The sequence below is a fragment of the Channa argus genome, chromosome 15, assembly GCF_033026475.1.
Source record: "Channa argus isolate prfri chromosome 15, Channa argus male v1.0, whole genome shotgun sequence".
NCBI classification, from domain to species: domain Eukaryota; kingdom Metazoa; phylum Chordata; class Actinopteri; order Anabantiformes; family Channidae; genus Channa; species Channa argus.
The window spans coordinates 21,298,749-21,311,193 of NC_090211.1; the positions used below are offsets into that span (position 1 = coordinate 21,298,749).

General features: G+C 39.9%; 1 protein-coding gene across 1 annotated transcript; it reads left to right on the top strand.

Annotated features, from left to right (window-relative positions):
• The first annotated feature begins 344 nt into the window (after nucleotides 1-344).
• On the top strand, nucleotides 345-8,849 carry LOC137100147 (cell surface glycoprotein MUC18-like). The gene is made up of 16 exons (XM_067477782.1): nucleotides 345-387; nucleotides 1,269-1,402; nucleotides 2,338-2,566; nucleotides 2,667-2,737; nucleotides 2,831-2,918; nucleotides 3,222-3,389; nucleotides 3,472-3,719; nucleotides 3,923-4,067; nucleotides 4,171-4,310; nucleotides 4,454-4,595; nucleotides 4,892-5,062; nucleotides 5,488-5,649; nucleotides 6,674-6,709; nucleotides 7,691-7,853; nucleotides 8,040-8,152; nucleotides 8,492-8,849. The coding sequence occupies exons 1-15, from the start codon at nucleotides 345-347 to the stop codon at nucleotides 8,113-8,115; spliced, it is 2,016 nt and encodes a 671-aa protein (XP_067333883.1). The 3' UTR covers nucleotides 8,116-8,152; nucleotides 8,492-8,849.
• The last annotated feature ends 3,596 nt before the right edge of the window (nucleotides 8,850-12,445 follow it).

Here is a 12,445-nt window from a genome sequence, read left to right on the forward strand (position 1 = left end):
ATTCTTACCCATGTGATTTTGGCCATTTAATAAAAAATATATTTTGTTGTTTGTGGTTGTTAGTTGAACGTGTTTTCACCATTTTATTTTTTTTATTTTTTATGTTCATACAGCCAGTTTAAATTATTAAATTATGTAAAAGAATGATTTTATTACATTTGTATCAATATTGCAACATTCCGATTAAACTTTTGGTGACGTAAGAAACGCAAAGAATGCTGAAACTGTTACATGACTGATAAGCTGCCTTTGAATAGAAAGATACTTTGATTGTAGTTCCTGCGGGTTTCTGGTAAGTTCAAGGCAAGAAGCCACTTTGGTGTGATACGACGAGCAACGCGGACATGGCTTTCCTGAAAAGAACATTTGTGGTTTTTCTCTATATAGGTGAGTTAAACAAAGTCCTGTTTTCCAGTACTTAAGGAATATATGAAGATTTTTCAATTAGATTGTATTTAGATTGTATTTTGTATGACAAACATGTCTTAACAGAATATTAAGAATATTAAGCATAATTCCAGTAAAAACATTGCATTGCTGAAATATTGTCTGTGCTGATTATTCTAATTCAGTAACTATCAAGGTCCTGATATTTGAATGCTCAAAAAAAAAAGGAACGGTTGGCCGAGCACAGGCCAGAAAATGATTGTTTGTGAGGAGGGCTGACAGGGTGGTGGGGGGGGAGCAGCAGGGTGGCAGCTGGACTCTTAAAACACCAAGGTCTCGGTCTTGCAAAGTGGTTTTCTTCATATTTAAAACACTTATTCAAAAGTAAATGTCTATGTTTGTGCTCTTGTTCTTTTGTGTCCCTCAGTATTTGCCAACACTAAACTGTGACAGTTTCCAACATAATACATCTGTAAAGTGCAGCTAAAGTTAACCCATATTAATAGAAGATAGTTTTTAATTGTAGTCCTAAAGACTAAACCGAGCTTAAGTTCCACTTTTGAGGAGCTTGATAATTCCACCTTCAGATGGTTTGTACTCACAGATACTTTATTTCATGACATTAAAAACAGAAAAGATTCAGCAGTAAAGTGACACTTTTTCTTAGACTGTGATGACAAATCCATTGGCTGCTACAAGAAGTTACAGTCGAGGGAGGGATCAGGGACTGTACTGACCTTTCCTGTTAATGAATGCAGGGAATCTAAAGCCAGATGTGAGCACAATTAGGATTGAGGGTCATAATCAGAATTAGATGTAGGTCAGGAAGAACCAATGCTGACTGTGTAGTGGATTTATGTGCATGTCTATGTGTTTTTCAGCCTGGACAAAGGGGGAGCTGACAACACAGGAGACTGTTGAGGTTTACCTGGGTGACTCTGCTCAAATCCTCTGCCAGTATAACGTCACTGATGGGAACAATCAGCCCAGTGATTTATTTGTCCAGTGGTTTGTGGTGAGTATAACTGAAACTCTCTGACACAATTCAACTGCTCACTTCTTGTGTAGGTCTGCTGCTTAAAAGTCAGTCATTTGAATCATGGCCAGTGACCCACAACTGTAATTGAATCATCAGGCTATTTAATTGCCTCCCTTATTGTCGACTCAACAATAAAAAACGATAAAAAAAAGTTGAAAACATAAAATAAACCACAGACAAATCTAAGCTATAATGCAGCATAACAATAAAACCATTTTTTTATAAGAGAGAATTTATTTCCAATGGAAATTTTACATCAACATCAATGTTTGTCCTGCAGGCAGCTTTTGATTGTGTTCACTTTAATCATATTGTCAGGACAAAGGAGACACACAGGCTGTGTGAGTGAATAACTTTTCTATCAGTGTAGTGTTGAAGAATGTGTCATTCAGGGCTGAACTCATAGAATCTATCAATCAATATCATATGTTATCCTAAAAGTGTATCCACAGAGTAATAACTATATATAATTATAGTATATTTCTAAACAAAATAAATGTATTAATAATAACTAATTGATGCATTTATTGCTTTCAGCACCTTCAAAACTTGTTCCACATTCCATAATACCTAAAACAAAGACCTATTCTGGTGATGTTAGAAGAAATTATACAACTTTTGATTTAATATTCAGTTTGAGGGACATATGGGTCCCAGTGAAACATGGGACAGACATTAAGGACAAGTGCAAAAAAATAAATATATGCAAAAACCAAAATTATTTGAGAATTTGAGATTTTTAACAAGACGAAATGTGTCTGAATCAGACTGACTCAGCTGAGCGATGGCTCACATTGTATGTTTGTTTCACAGCAGCAGTCAGCTGGACACACATTTTACTCAGCATTTTACTCCATGATACACAGTTAAAGGTGATGTGTCAGCCTGACTACATGTCCTCTTTTCTCCAGAGACCTGACATCAGGGGCTCATTGGAACCGATCTTCTACGGTGATGACAAAGGACAGAAAGTACTCGACAACACTGACTACAGTGATCGGATCAATGTGACTTTGGACTATCAGGAAACTCAACTCACCATCCAGAATGTCCAGCTCTCTGACAACAGGCAGTTTATCTGCCACGTGCAGGAGAAGGTCTTTGGGTTTGCTGTGGTCACGACCGATCTCAGAGTGTTTGGTAAGGAAACCCACCAAACATTAAATGGATTTCAAAATAGCTGTTGTTTAAAGGAACATTCCAATCTGTAAGATTTGTAATTATTCTTTTTCTAACTCAGCTCCTCCAGACGCCCCAGTGATCAAGGATGTTATGACAGGAATATCTGTGACCAATGAGATGCCATCTAAGGTGGGCCTACTTAATCTTAGACACTGTTAGTCCCTGAAATCAAGTTTCCTGTACAGTGCTGCTAAAGATTGGCCAATGTGACTTTCCATCCAGGTTGCATCATGTGAGGTTCGTAACAGCTTCCCTGAGCCCAACATCACCTGGTACAAGAACAGCATGCCACTGATGTCCTCAGCAGGACGTAAGTGCAAAGTGTAGATGAGACACTGTGTCTGGGTCTCACCTGTATCACACTTTGAATTTTCTGTTAGCAATCGAAGCTGTTAATGTGAAGCATCAGTGTGTTTCTATTAAAGCCTGATAGCAGCTGTAGTCTTGCCAGGGTTGTAATCATGAGGACCAGATGTCTAGATCACCAAATTACCAGCTGACAGCAACAGAGAAACAGTTGGAATATGCACTTTGTGACCTCTACAGCAATAGGTGTCAGTTTCATAGAACTTCTGTCCATTGTTACACTAAACATCTGTATTGTGTTTGACAGATGCAAATGTGAGCAGAGATCCCAGAGGCTTTTTCTCCGTCCAGAGCACATTGGAGTATAAAGCGGTGAGGGAGGATGAAGATGCCTATTTCTCCTGTGAGGTCAGCTTCTTTGTCCCAGGAGGCGTCAGAACGTTGGAGTCCAACAGCGTCAACATCACTGTTTACTGTGAGTTAACGTTGAGCCTTTCTTGGAAATGACCTTGTAAAATGACTTTAGCAGCTCGCTGAATAAGCCTTCTTAATTTGAGTGTGTGTGTGTGTGTGTTTAGACCCTAGCACCAAGGTGGAGATGTGGAGGGAGTCGCCCCAGGGCTTGGTCAAAGAGGGGGATACAGTGGAGCTGCGTTGCCATGGTGACGGCAACCCCCCTCCATCCTTCATTTTCCACAGAAAACAAGTAAGTTTCACAGTACGTGGTGTAATATCGGTTCGGCCTTGTCTGCCTCCATCTCTACTTTCAAATACCGTGGGTTTAGATATTGGGCCTAAATATATTGTCGGCCCACTGAATCCCCCTAATGGAGTCTGTTTCACCACATGATGAGTATCACATGCAGTGTGCAACATTAAAACTTGAAATCCAGTAAGGTTAGGGAAACTATTCTTTTTACACTCCCTGTCCCCTTGAGATTGTTGGCGTTAGCTAGTAACATTCCACAACATGGACAGAGATGACAACTTTCATTCATTTTTGAGCAGGACCAGGATGTGGACTTGGAGAGCAGTGGCCACGTGTTGATCCTGTCACCGGTGTCACGAAACCACAGCGGAATCTATCAGTGTCGCCCTCTGGACTCTGACGAATACGCAGACGTCAAAGGAGAAATTCAGCTCCCTGTGCACTGTGAGAAGTGGCCTCACACACACACACAAAGACTCCACCTCCATACTGATTGTCTCATGTGAAAGAAAGCGATAAATCCATTCCTACAGCATTTGATTTCCTTTTCTTTGCTGTTTGTTGTGTTCAGATTTGGACCCAGCTGTTGTGGTGCCAAAAGACTCAGAGGTGATGCTCAAAGGGGAAGATCTGACTGCAACCTGCAATGCCCTGTCCTCTCTGAAAACACACACTGTCTGGTACAAGGTATGTACACAGTAGACCAGAGACTGGATTGAAAATCTTACTGAAAACAGTAGAAAAGAAAAGGATAATGAATATGTTTAGATGATGTGAAAGCTAATAAATAGCTGCATTAGTGTGTGTGTTTATGGTTTACATGTGTGTAGGATGGGAAGCAGGTAGGCACGGGAAACACACTGCACCTGCAGGACGCCACCTATGGAACAACAGGACAGTACCATTGTGAGGTCTCTGCTCCCTCCTTCCCGGCCTTGCACAGCAGCGGCTCTGTTCACATCATTGTACGAGGTCAGTGGCCCCACACGGCTCCCTAGCTCAGCCACCTCCTCCTCTTTTTCTCACATTCCAAACCTACCATAAAAAGGTGAACTGGACCCTTTCAGGTCACTGGAGGGCTTTTCATGTGAAACATCTGTGCAGGAAGCGTTGACTTCCACTGACACTAGCTCAGCATTAAAGGAGAGTAGATATGAACTGGGATGTTTGAGGGTTAAGAATTTCAATTCTAAGGTGAGGTGAGGGCAAAGGGCTGAGGAAATGCTTTATGTCACTCAGCAAATATATGTGTGTGTGGGTGTGTCTAGGTGGTCCCCAGCTGGTTGGAGAGGATCAGGAAGTGCAGCTGGAGGAGGCAATAGGCAGGATGGTGAACCTGAGTTGTGAGGCTGAAGGCTCTCCACTGCCCAGCATCTCCTGGAACATCATCGGCACCCAGGTCACCAAGAAGGCTCACGACACAGCACTAACCTGCTTCTGTTAGAGGAGCTTTGTTTGTAGTCATGTCAATGGTGGGAGCAGTGTTTTTCATTGAAGCCCTCAAATTTCTCTCATGGTAGAGTCCGACTTCCAACTTACCCAGATTTGGGGGCTGATTCTAGTCATTGTAGAGTTTCCTGCTTTCTTCTTGTACATAGATCGTTTCTCTGTAGGTGCAGGAGCCATTATTTCTGAATGAATACAAAGAGAATACAAAGAGTGTCATTATTTAAGATGATGTTTGCTTTAAATTCAAATGAGATACGCAGCCTGATGGGATGAAAATTCCACTCACTTTCACTTCTCATGAAGAAACGTTTGTTCTGGTACAGATGCAAAGCTTTGCACCCAACTGTAGTTATACCAGCTGTGAAGAGCATTTCTATTGTGCCAATATAAAACACATGGTTTCTTCATCAACAAGGTGTGTTTGTGTCTCCACAGAACTGGAAGGAGGTGGTAAGAAAGTCGAACGAGTACGTGGCTCAGAGTGTGGTGTCAGTAAATGTCACCTCGGACATCAGAGCTCTTTGCAACGTTTCCAATGACGTGGGCACTGAAGTCAAAGCTTTCAACATTAAAGCCAGTAAGAGCTTCTCTCTCACTTTCCATGTATGAGTGGATGGATTATTAAAAAAGGGGCCATTTAGCGAGTGAACCATTAATCTTTATTCTCAGTTCTCTAGTGCAGGGAACAACCAGGTTTTGAATTGTTGAATTGATTTCATGTTATTCATTTTTCCATCATATTGGAAAAAAACAAACAAAATAGCACAACCACAGTAAAGTCAGAACATTGTGCTTCTGTATGTGTTTCACCAATTCTAAGTGTATGAAATCTGGAATAACCAGCAAAAGGTTTTTCATACAGCATTTGAGTTATTTTGGATTGAAAGTTTCAAAGCCTGTTTGAAAAGTTTTGGTCACTGTCGGGCTTTAATGGTACAGGCAGTAGAATGTGGTTTCTAACTAGGGACCAAACTAGCGATTGTACATTAGGGGATGAACTAGGAGACGTAGGGTGACCTCAATGCTCATTAAGGTTTAAACTGCTAAATCAAGTTTAAAGGCTCTGAAAACCAATTTTGTTAATCCTTTACTTATTGTTAACAGTGGGATAAAGCACAGTTTGCTAAGTTCATAGATTGTCTTTTTCTCTAAGCTCTTTTCACCAAAGACAAGAAGATGGTGTCTTGTACTAGCTCGCACTAATCAGCATTTAGCAACAGTTAAGGGAAAAATCACATGACACGAATGTTACCAGGTTACCCTCACTAGTGTGTCCTGTGAGAGAGCTGTGCTCTTCTTTCTCCATGCTGATCTTTAGTGCTACCACTAGTCCCTCTGGGGACTGATATCACGTGAGCATCGTTGCTCAAATAAAGCAAGAATGAATCTATGATCTATGTGAAAGTTGTTTGTATGTGAAGGACAAAAAGCTGTCACTTCAACAGGTGGATGAAGTCAGCAATCTTCCCTTACACCTGCAGTGTGACATGAGATTGGGTGTAATTCCGTGTGTGTGTGTGTGTGTGTGTGTGTGTGTTGGGTTAACAGTGGTGGACTTGGACAGACGCTCACTCTCTAAGTGTTGTTTTTCTTCCTCACAGTTCCCAGTGTCACCACACCAGCTCCCTTCACTCCTGGTAAGAGTTTTGCCCTGACAGCTCTTTTGTCAGATGCCTTTTCCCCTTTGCCCCATCTCTCTTCTTTCTGTGTTCACGCTTTAGTCTAAGTTCTGTGTGAGACAATTCCATACATTATTTATAGTTTCATGCAGGGACTCTTTGGTTTGCTGGCAGATCTTTGACATATTAAATGTCCCGTTTCATAAAAGATGAAAAGTCAGATCACCAGAAAATTCCAGCAATTCAATCATGATATTCTGCCCGAATGCTCTGCAGTGGTAAAAACATTATTTTTATGTCCCGGAATTTTGAAAGAAAACAAAAATAAGCTAAATACATGTAGTGTTGATTCTCTCTTGAGAATTATTAATAAAATAAATGTTTGTTTGCTTTTCTAAATATCCACTGATGTCCTGAGGGGCTGAACCTCTTCCAGGTGTTACATGATCAGTTTGACTTAACTAAAAATACTTGTACAATCAGAGGAAACGGTTTCTACACACAACTAGTGGAAAATCTAATAATCAATCATGTATAATAAAATATGTATGTGTGATAGAATAAATACCACAATCTTAGTTTTTAACAAATTCAAACATCTGATCTGAACAATAGAATTCAGGAAAAGGGGGCTGAAGTCATTGGGTGAGAGGCAGGGTACAGCCCGGACAGGTCTCCAGTCTGTCTCAGGGCCATCACAGAGAGACATACAGAGAAAGACCATCATCACAATCACATTCACTGCTACAGGTCATTTAGTCACCAATTAACCTAACATCATGTCTTTGGACTGTGGGAGAAAACTGGAGTAGCTGGAGGAATGTATGTATGTATGGATGTATTCAAAGATAAGCCAAAAAGTGCTCTACAAATAAAGAAACCAAACTATTTTATGTGGTTGGTACACAGTGAAGCAAAGGTCAAATCCTCTTAAACACCGCAGCTGTCAAAGTAGCAGCTCAGAGATGAGAACAATTGTTAGATGAAGTGAACTAACAGGATTTTCTTGCTCTCTGTGTTTGTGTGTTCATGCAGCTAAGGGCAGTGGGGTGATCATAGTAGTCATCATACTGTGTCTGCTGCTGCTGGCCATCAGCAGTGTCCTCTACTTCCTGTATAGGAAGGGAATTATCCCACCTGGACGCTCAGGGAATCTGGACATGTGAGTATTGTCTCTGCTACTCAGTACAGTAAATATGTATTAATCCTCAGAAAGAAAAAGAAAATGTCGTCATGTAGTCTTCAACAAATGCACTGTTAAATCCTGGGACTGTATCCAAAATGTTCAAATTATGAGTCAAGTGGACCTGGGAAGACTTATTGTGCCAATCCTCCTTTCTGTCAACAGCACCTCAGAGAGGACCCCCAAAGATGACGTGATAGAGATGGTCACGTTGCAGAGAGTAAGGAAACTGTCGACCTAGAGTCCATGGAGTCATCAACAACGGCCCTGATGAACAGGTAACTATTGTCGTGGATGAATAGTTGAGGATAAAACAGGAACCACACACAGAGAAAATGTCTGCATTTTTCTCACTTATGTGCTTTAAGAACGTCTTTAATGCACTAGAAAAATGATTCCTGGGTTATAATTTCCCCATTTTCTCTTTCAGGTAAGTTTGGCCAACTACTGGCTTGTTCACAAACACTTCCTGTTTTCTCTGATGTTGATCCATAGCAACTCCTCCTCCTCCTCCTCTGTAGATCAGAGCTTCTAAGTAATGTGATGTGTGTGCAGTGTGTGTATGTGTGTGTGAAGGTGGGCTTACACTGACACTAACGACTGACTCCTTTGTCCAGCAGGAGGAGCAGGAGGTGGTGGCCTTGGACCGTTTGTGAAGGTGACAAAGGTTAAAGATTGGTGATGTGCTGTGCCTGCTTTGTGATTGCATCATACACTTCATTTGTTCCTGTGCTTGTTCTGACCTGTTCTCTTTTGATTGTGTTTCCGCTGAGAGCTAGTTAGGCCTGACAATGTAACATGTTAGAAGATTTCAGTCTTTGTTTTAAGTTGTTCAATAAGACATTATTTGCTTGTTCTTGATTTTTTTAAGTTTTAAAATAAATGTTGAAATTGTTCTTTTTCCAAAATGTGTGTAAATTCAGTAGAGTACATGTGATTTATGGATGCTTGTGTGTTTCTGCTTTGCAAGAAACTAAGGTCAAATAAAAATGTTTGATTTAAAGACAGGCTATTTCTTTTCTATTGACATTTGTCTCTAACGTATAAAAGAGTAGTTGGAATAGAAGCAGTAGGCCCCAAGCTGCCCTTCTCACTGCAAATCAATTCAAACATTTATTATCCATTTAGAATAAAGTGTTCAACCAACACTTTGAACAAATTACAGACATTAATTATGTGTAGAAGAATCTATTCTTCTAAGACCATTAAAGTCAAACAGTCATATTAATGTAGTGGATGATCAGCATATTCTATAAAGGAAGATGGTTATTTAGTGCATTTCAGAGGTGGTGTGAGATCATTTCCTGAATATCCCAGAGTTGCTCTGTCAAAATACGTCCATATCCAAGAATGAATCCAAATTGAAATAAAAATACTGCAGCTGTGGGGCATCTGAACATGAAACTCACTTTGCAAGACAGGTCAGTTCATTTTTGCTCAGTGATGTATCTGCATTCAACAAAGGTTTTCAGCAGTATGACTCTTGTCTGGAGGATCACGAGTTACATGATACAAAGTAGCAAATGTAAAAGACAATATAATATGGCAGCATTCGCATTTGAAAGCAGACAAGACAACTAAAGCTCCACATTCTACCAATGTCCACACCCACAGTAAATAACACGGGCAAAGACACGTTGGGTAACTTTTTTATCAGAGGAGAAAGAACTATTCAGCTACTAAGTAGCTAAATATTGTGAAGCCAACATCTGATGTTCTGTAGGCTCATTCCTGTCTGTCATCATTTGTTTTCATCTACAAATTAGTGAAATAACAAAAATGGGTCACACTGTCTCTCAGGCTGATAGGGTCTGATAGGGGGACCCTGAACTCACGGGATAAGAACAGGAACAATAAAAACAAATGATGCCTCACTTGACCACACAGGAAATTACTCCTTTGAAACACATTCAGAACAAAACATAAAGTCTCTTAGCAGATGATGAACTGGATGTCATATTCACATGTCCATGTCCAGACGGTTTCAAACTGTCTTTGTACAATGTTACTTTAGACTCAAGGTACACACTGCCTGGCCAGAAACATTTAAGTCAGCTGTGCCTAAACTGTGCGATTCATGTCGACAAACTCCAGTATGTAAATGGCAGAACGTTTGACATATCGTCATTCAGAAAATATCTAGATATTAGATAGATAGATTTACTTTCCCAAAAATTCCCATCAATTTTGGTTAATTGTCTTTTGATTTAGAGCAGGAGTGTTGACCTCTGGGCCTTGGGGGCTGCAAACCTGCTTGTTTTCCCACTAGCCACTGCTGATTACCTGGATCAGGTGTGCTCAGGTGTGCATTGATTGATCCATGGTGTAGATACGTCTGCTTTCACTCTCTACTTCACTTTTTGTGACTCATTACATTATATTGGACTCAGGATGAAATGTCATGAGAACAGAAAATGAGCTTTAATCTGTTTGCCCTCATTCTGAAGACAGAACAATGCAGTTGAGTTGTATAGGAGACAAAAGGTGAGAAGCTGCAGGCACATTGAATCATTTTTTGGTTATAATTTTTGATTTACTTCATACAACATTTACCCAGACACATTTTACTTAATATATAACAGGTTCCAATATTCGATTCTGCATGTTAAAACTGTAAGATGGACAGTTTCTGTGGATTTTCTTTCCTTTCTCCATGTTTCTGTAGCATCCTGACTTTCTCTCCTTTCTATTCAGCAGTAACTCTAAAATATAGAACCCGTCCTTCAATTGAGACTTGAACTAGTTCATCTAGTGGAGATAACACAGGTTCCTAACAACGTGATGAACTGAAGGCTGATCAAACACTGTTTGATCACTTTAGACTCACTTAAGGACTCAGAACTAACTACTTACATTCTGATCTTTCATTTGACAGGTGACTATTTCTGATCAGGCTGTGGTTTCTTTCCAGTTTCCTCTGATTCCCTCTGTGCCCCCTGCAGTGTTTGCAGCCCGTCAGCCTGACCTCCAAGGGTACGTTTGTTTTCAGTTGCTAGTCTGGGATGAACTGTTAGAAAATCGAGCGCTCCTACAACGTGCTGGTGGTCTCTGCTTTTGATATTTTATGCTTCCTGTTCTGCATGTGTGAGCTGGAAATCTTCAAATATTTCAGACCAATAGGATGTGAAAGACCAATAGGATGTGAATTGAAGGCATTTTAAGAACCTGCAGTCGCCCTGGTAAATTCTTATTTCTGTTTATCTTTGTGTTACCTCCACCCTGTGGATTGATGGAGTATTGCAGCAGACGTTGACGTGAAAGGCTTCCTCTCTGAAGTCCTGGTTATTACCAACATGACCAAATGTTTCTCAAAGATCGTGATCGTGTTGATCGTGTCTGAACTGGTTTATTTCCCTTTTGTGTTTTAAGGACATTAATGACACTAAAAAGGAAAAGTGTCAGAAAATGTTAATTACCTGTTTTAAAGGACATTTCTCTTCGTTGGAGAGTCAAAGCAATTAGTTAATCCTGGGAATTTTGTGGCTGCTATAATTCTGTGGTTTAGATCTTAGGCCACACATTCAAAGGTGTTGCAGAAATTCAGGTGTGATCTTCAAACATCATCAATTCAAAATGTTTAAATCTTTATTGAAAGCTTTACCTTCATTCTTTCCTTTCTTTAACACCCTATTTTCTAACTGATATTATACTGATGCTGATAATAGTTAAAATCTGCATTTGTTTGCAAGACAGATAATTACATAGATCACCTTGCCTTCCTTTATTATACTCGATAACATGTGACTATGGCTAATATGCTGATATTTGTTGTGAGACGATATAAATGAGCCAAGTGTCAAACAGTTTATGCTGTAATTACTCAGTGTGTGTTGGGCCACAATGTTGCAAATGGTGCAATTTACAGTTTGGTCATTTGTGAGATGAGGTGCTTTAAAGTTTCAGGTAAAAAACTGTGGAATTATGCAATAACATTCTTGTCCTATTATTTTTTTGTTGTTTCCTATTTTTTTCTGCCTCTTGTGAGATCAACACAAACCACATACACCAACACTAACGAGAAAGACCTGAATATATATTCTGTCAAAATTATTCTAGATATGTGACAACATACATATTCTATATCCTACAACCTGTACGATGCTTTGTTGTTGCTTTTTTGTTGTTTTGTTGTTGCTTTTTTGTTGTTTTGTTGTTGCTTTTCTTGTTGTTTTGTTGTTGCTTTTCGTTGCTCTTTTCTTTTCTTTCTCCACTTTCCACTCACCCCAACCGGTCAAGGCAGATGGCCACCCACCCTGAGCCTGGTTCTGCTGGAGGTTTCTCCCATTAAAGGGAGTTTTTCCTCTCCACTGTTGCCTAGGGCTTGCTCAAGGGGGATTTGTTGGGTTGCTTCTACATACTTGTGTAGTCTGGACTTTATTCTGTAAAGTGCCTTGAGATGACTTTGTTGTAAATTGGCGCTATATAAATAAAGTTGAATTGAATTGAATTGAATATCATATGTGACAATTCATAATTTAAAAGTTCAATGGTTAAAATATGTACAGTATGGCTTAAAATTAGGCAAAATACCATTAAAACCAGTAAGGGGCACCTTGCAAAATGAATATGAG

What these genes read in the sequence shown, in the direction of transcription:
- LOC137100147 (XM_067477782.1), top strand. Translation starts at nt 345, where the DNA reads ATGGCTTTCCTGAAAAGAACATTTGTGGTTTTTCTCTATATAG. An exon ending in AATTCAGCTCCCTGTGCACT is followed by an intron (nt 4,068 to 4,170) that starts GTGAGAAGTGGC and finishes TTTGATTTCCTT; the next exon opens with TTCTTTGCTGTTTGTTGTGT. An exon ending in CACAGCACTAACCTGCTTCT is followed by an intron (nt 5,063 to 5,487) that starts GTTAGAGGAGCT and finishes TTCATCAACAAG; the next exon opens with GTGTGTTTGTGTCTCCACAG.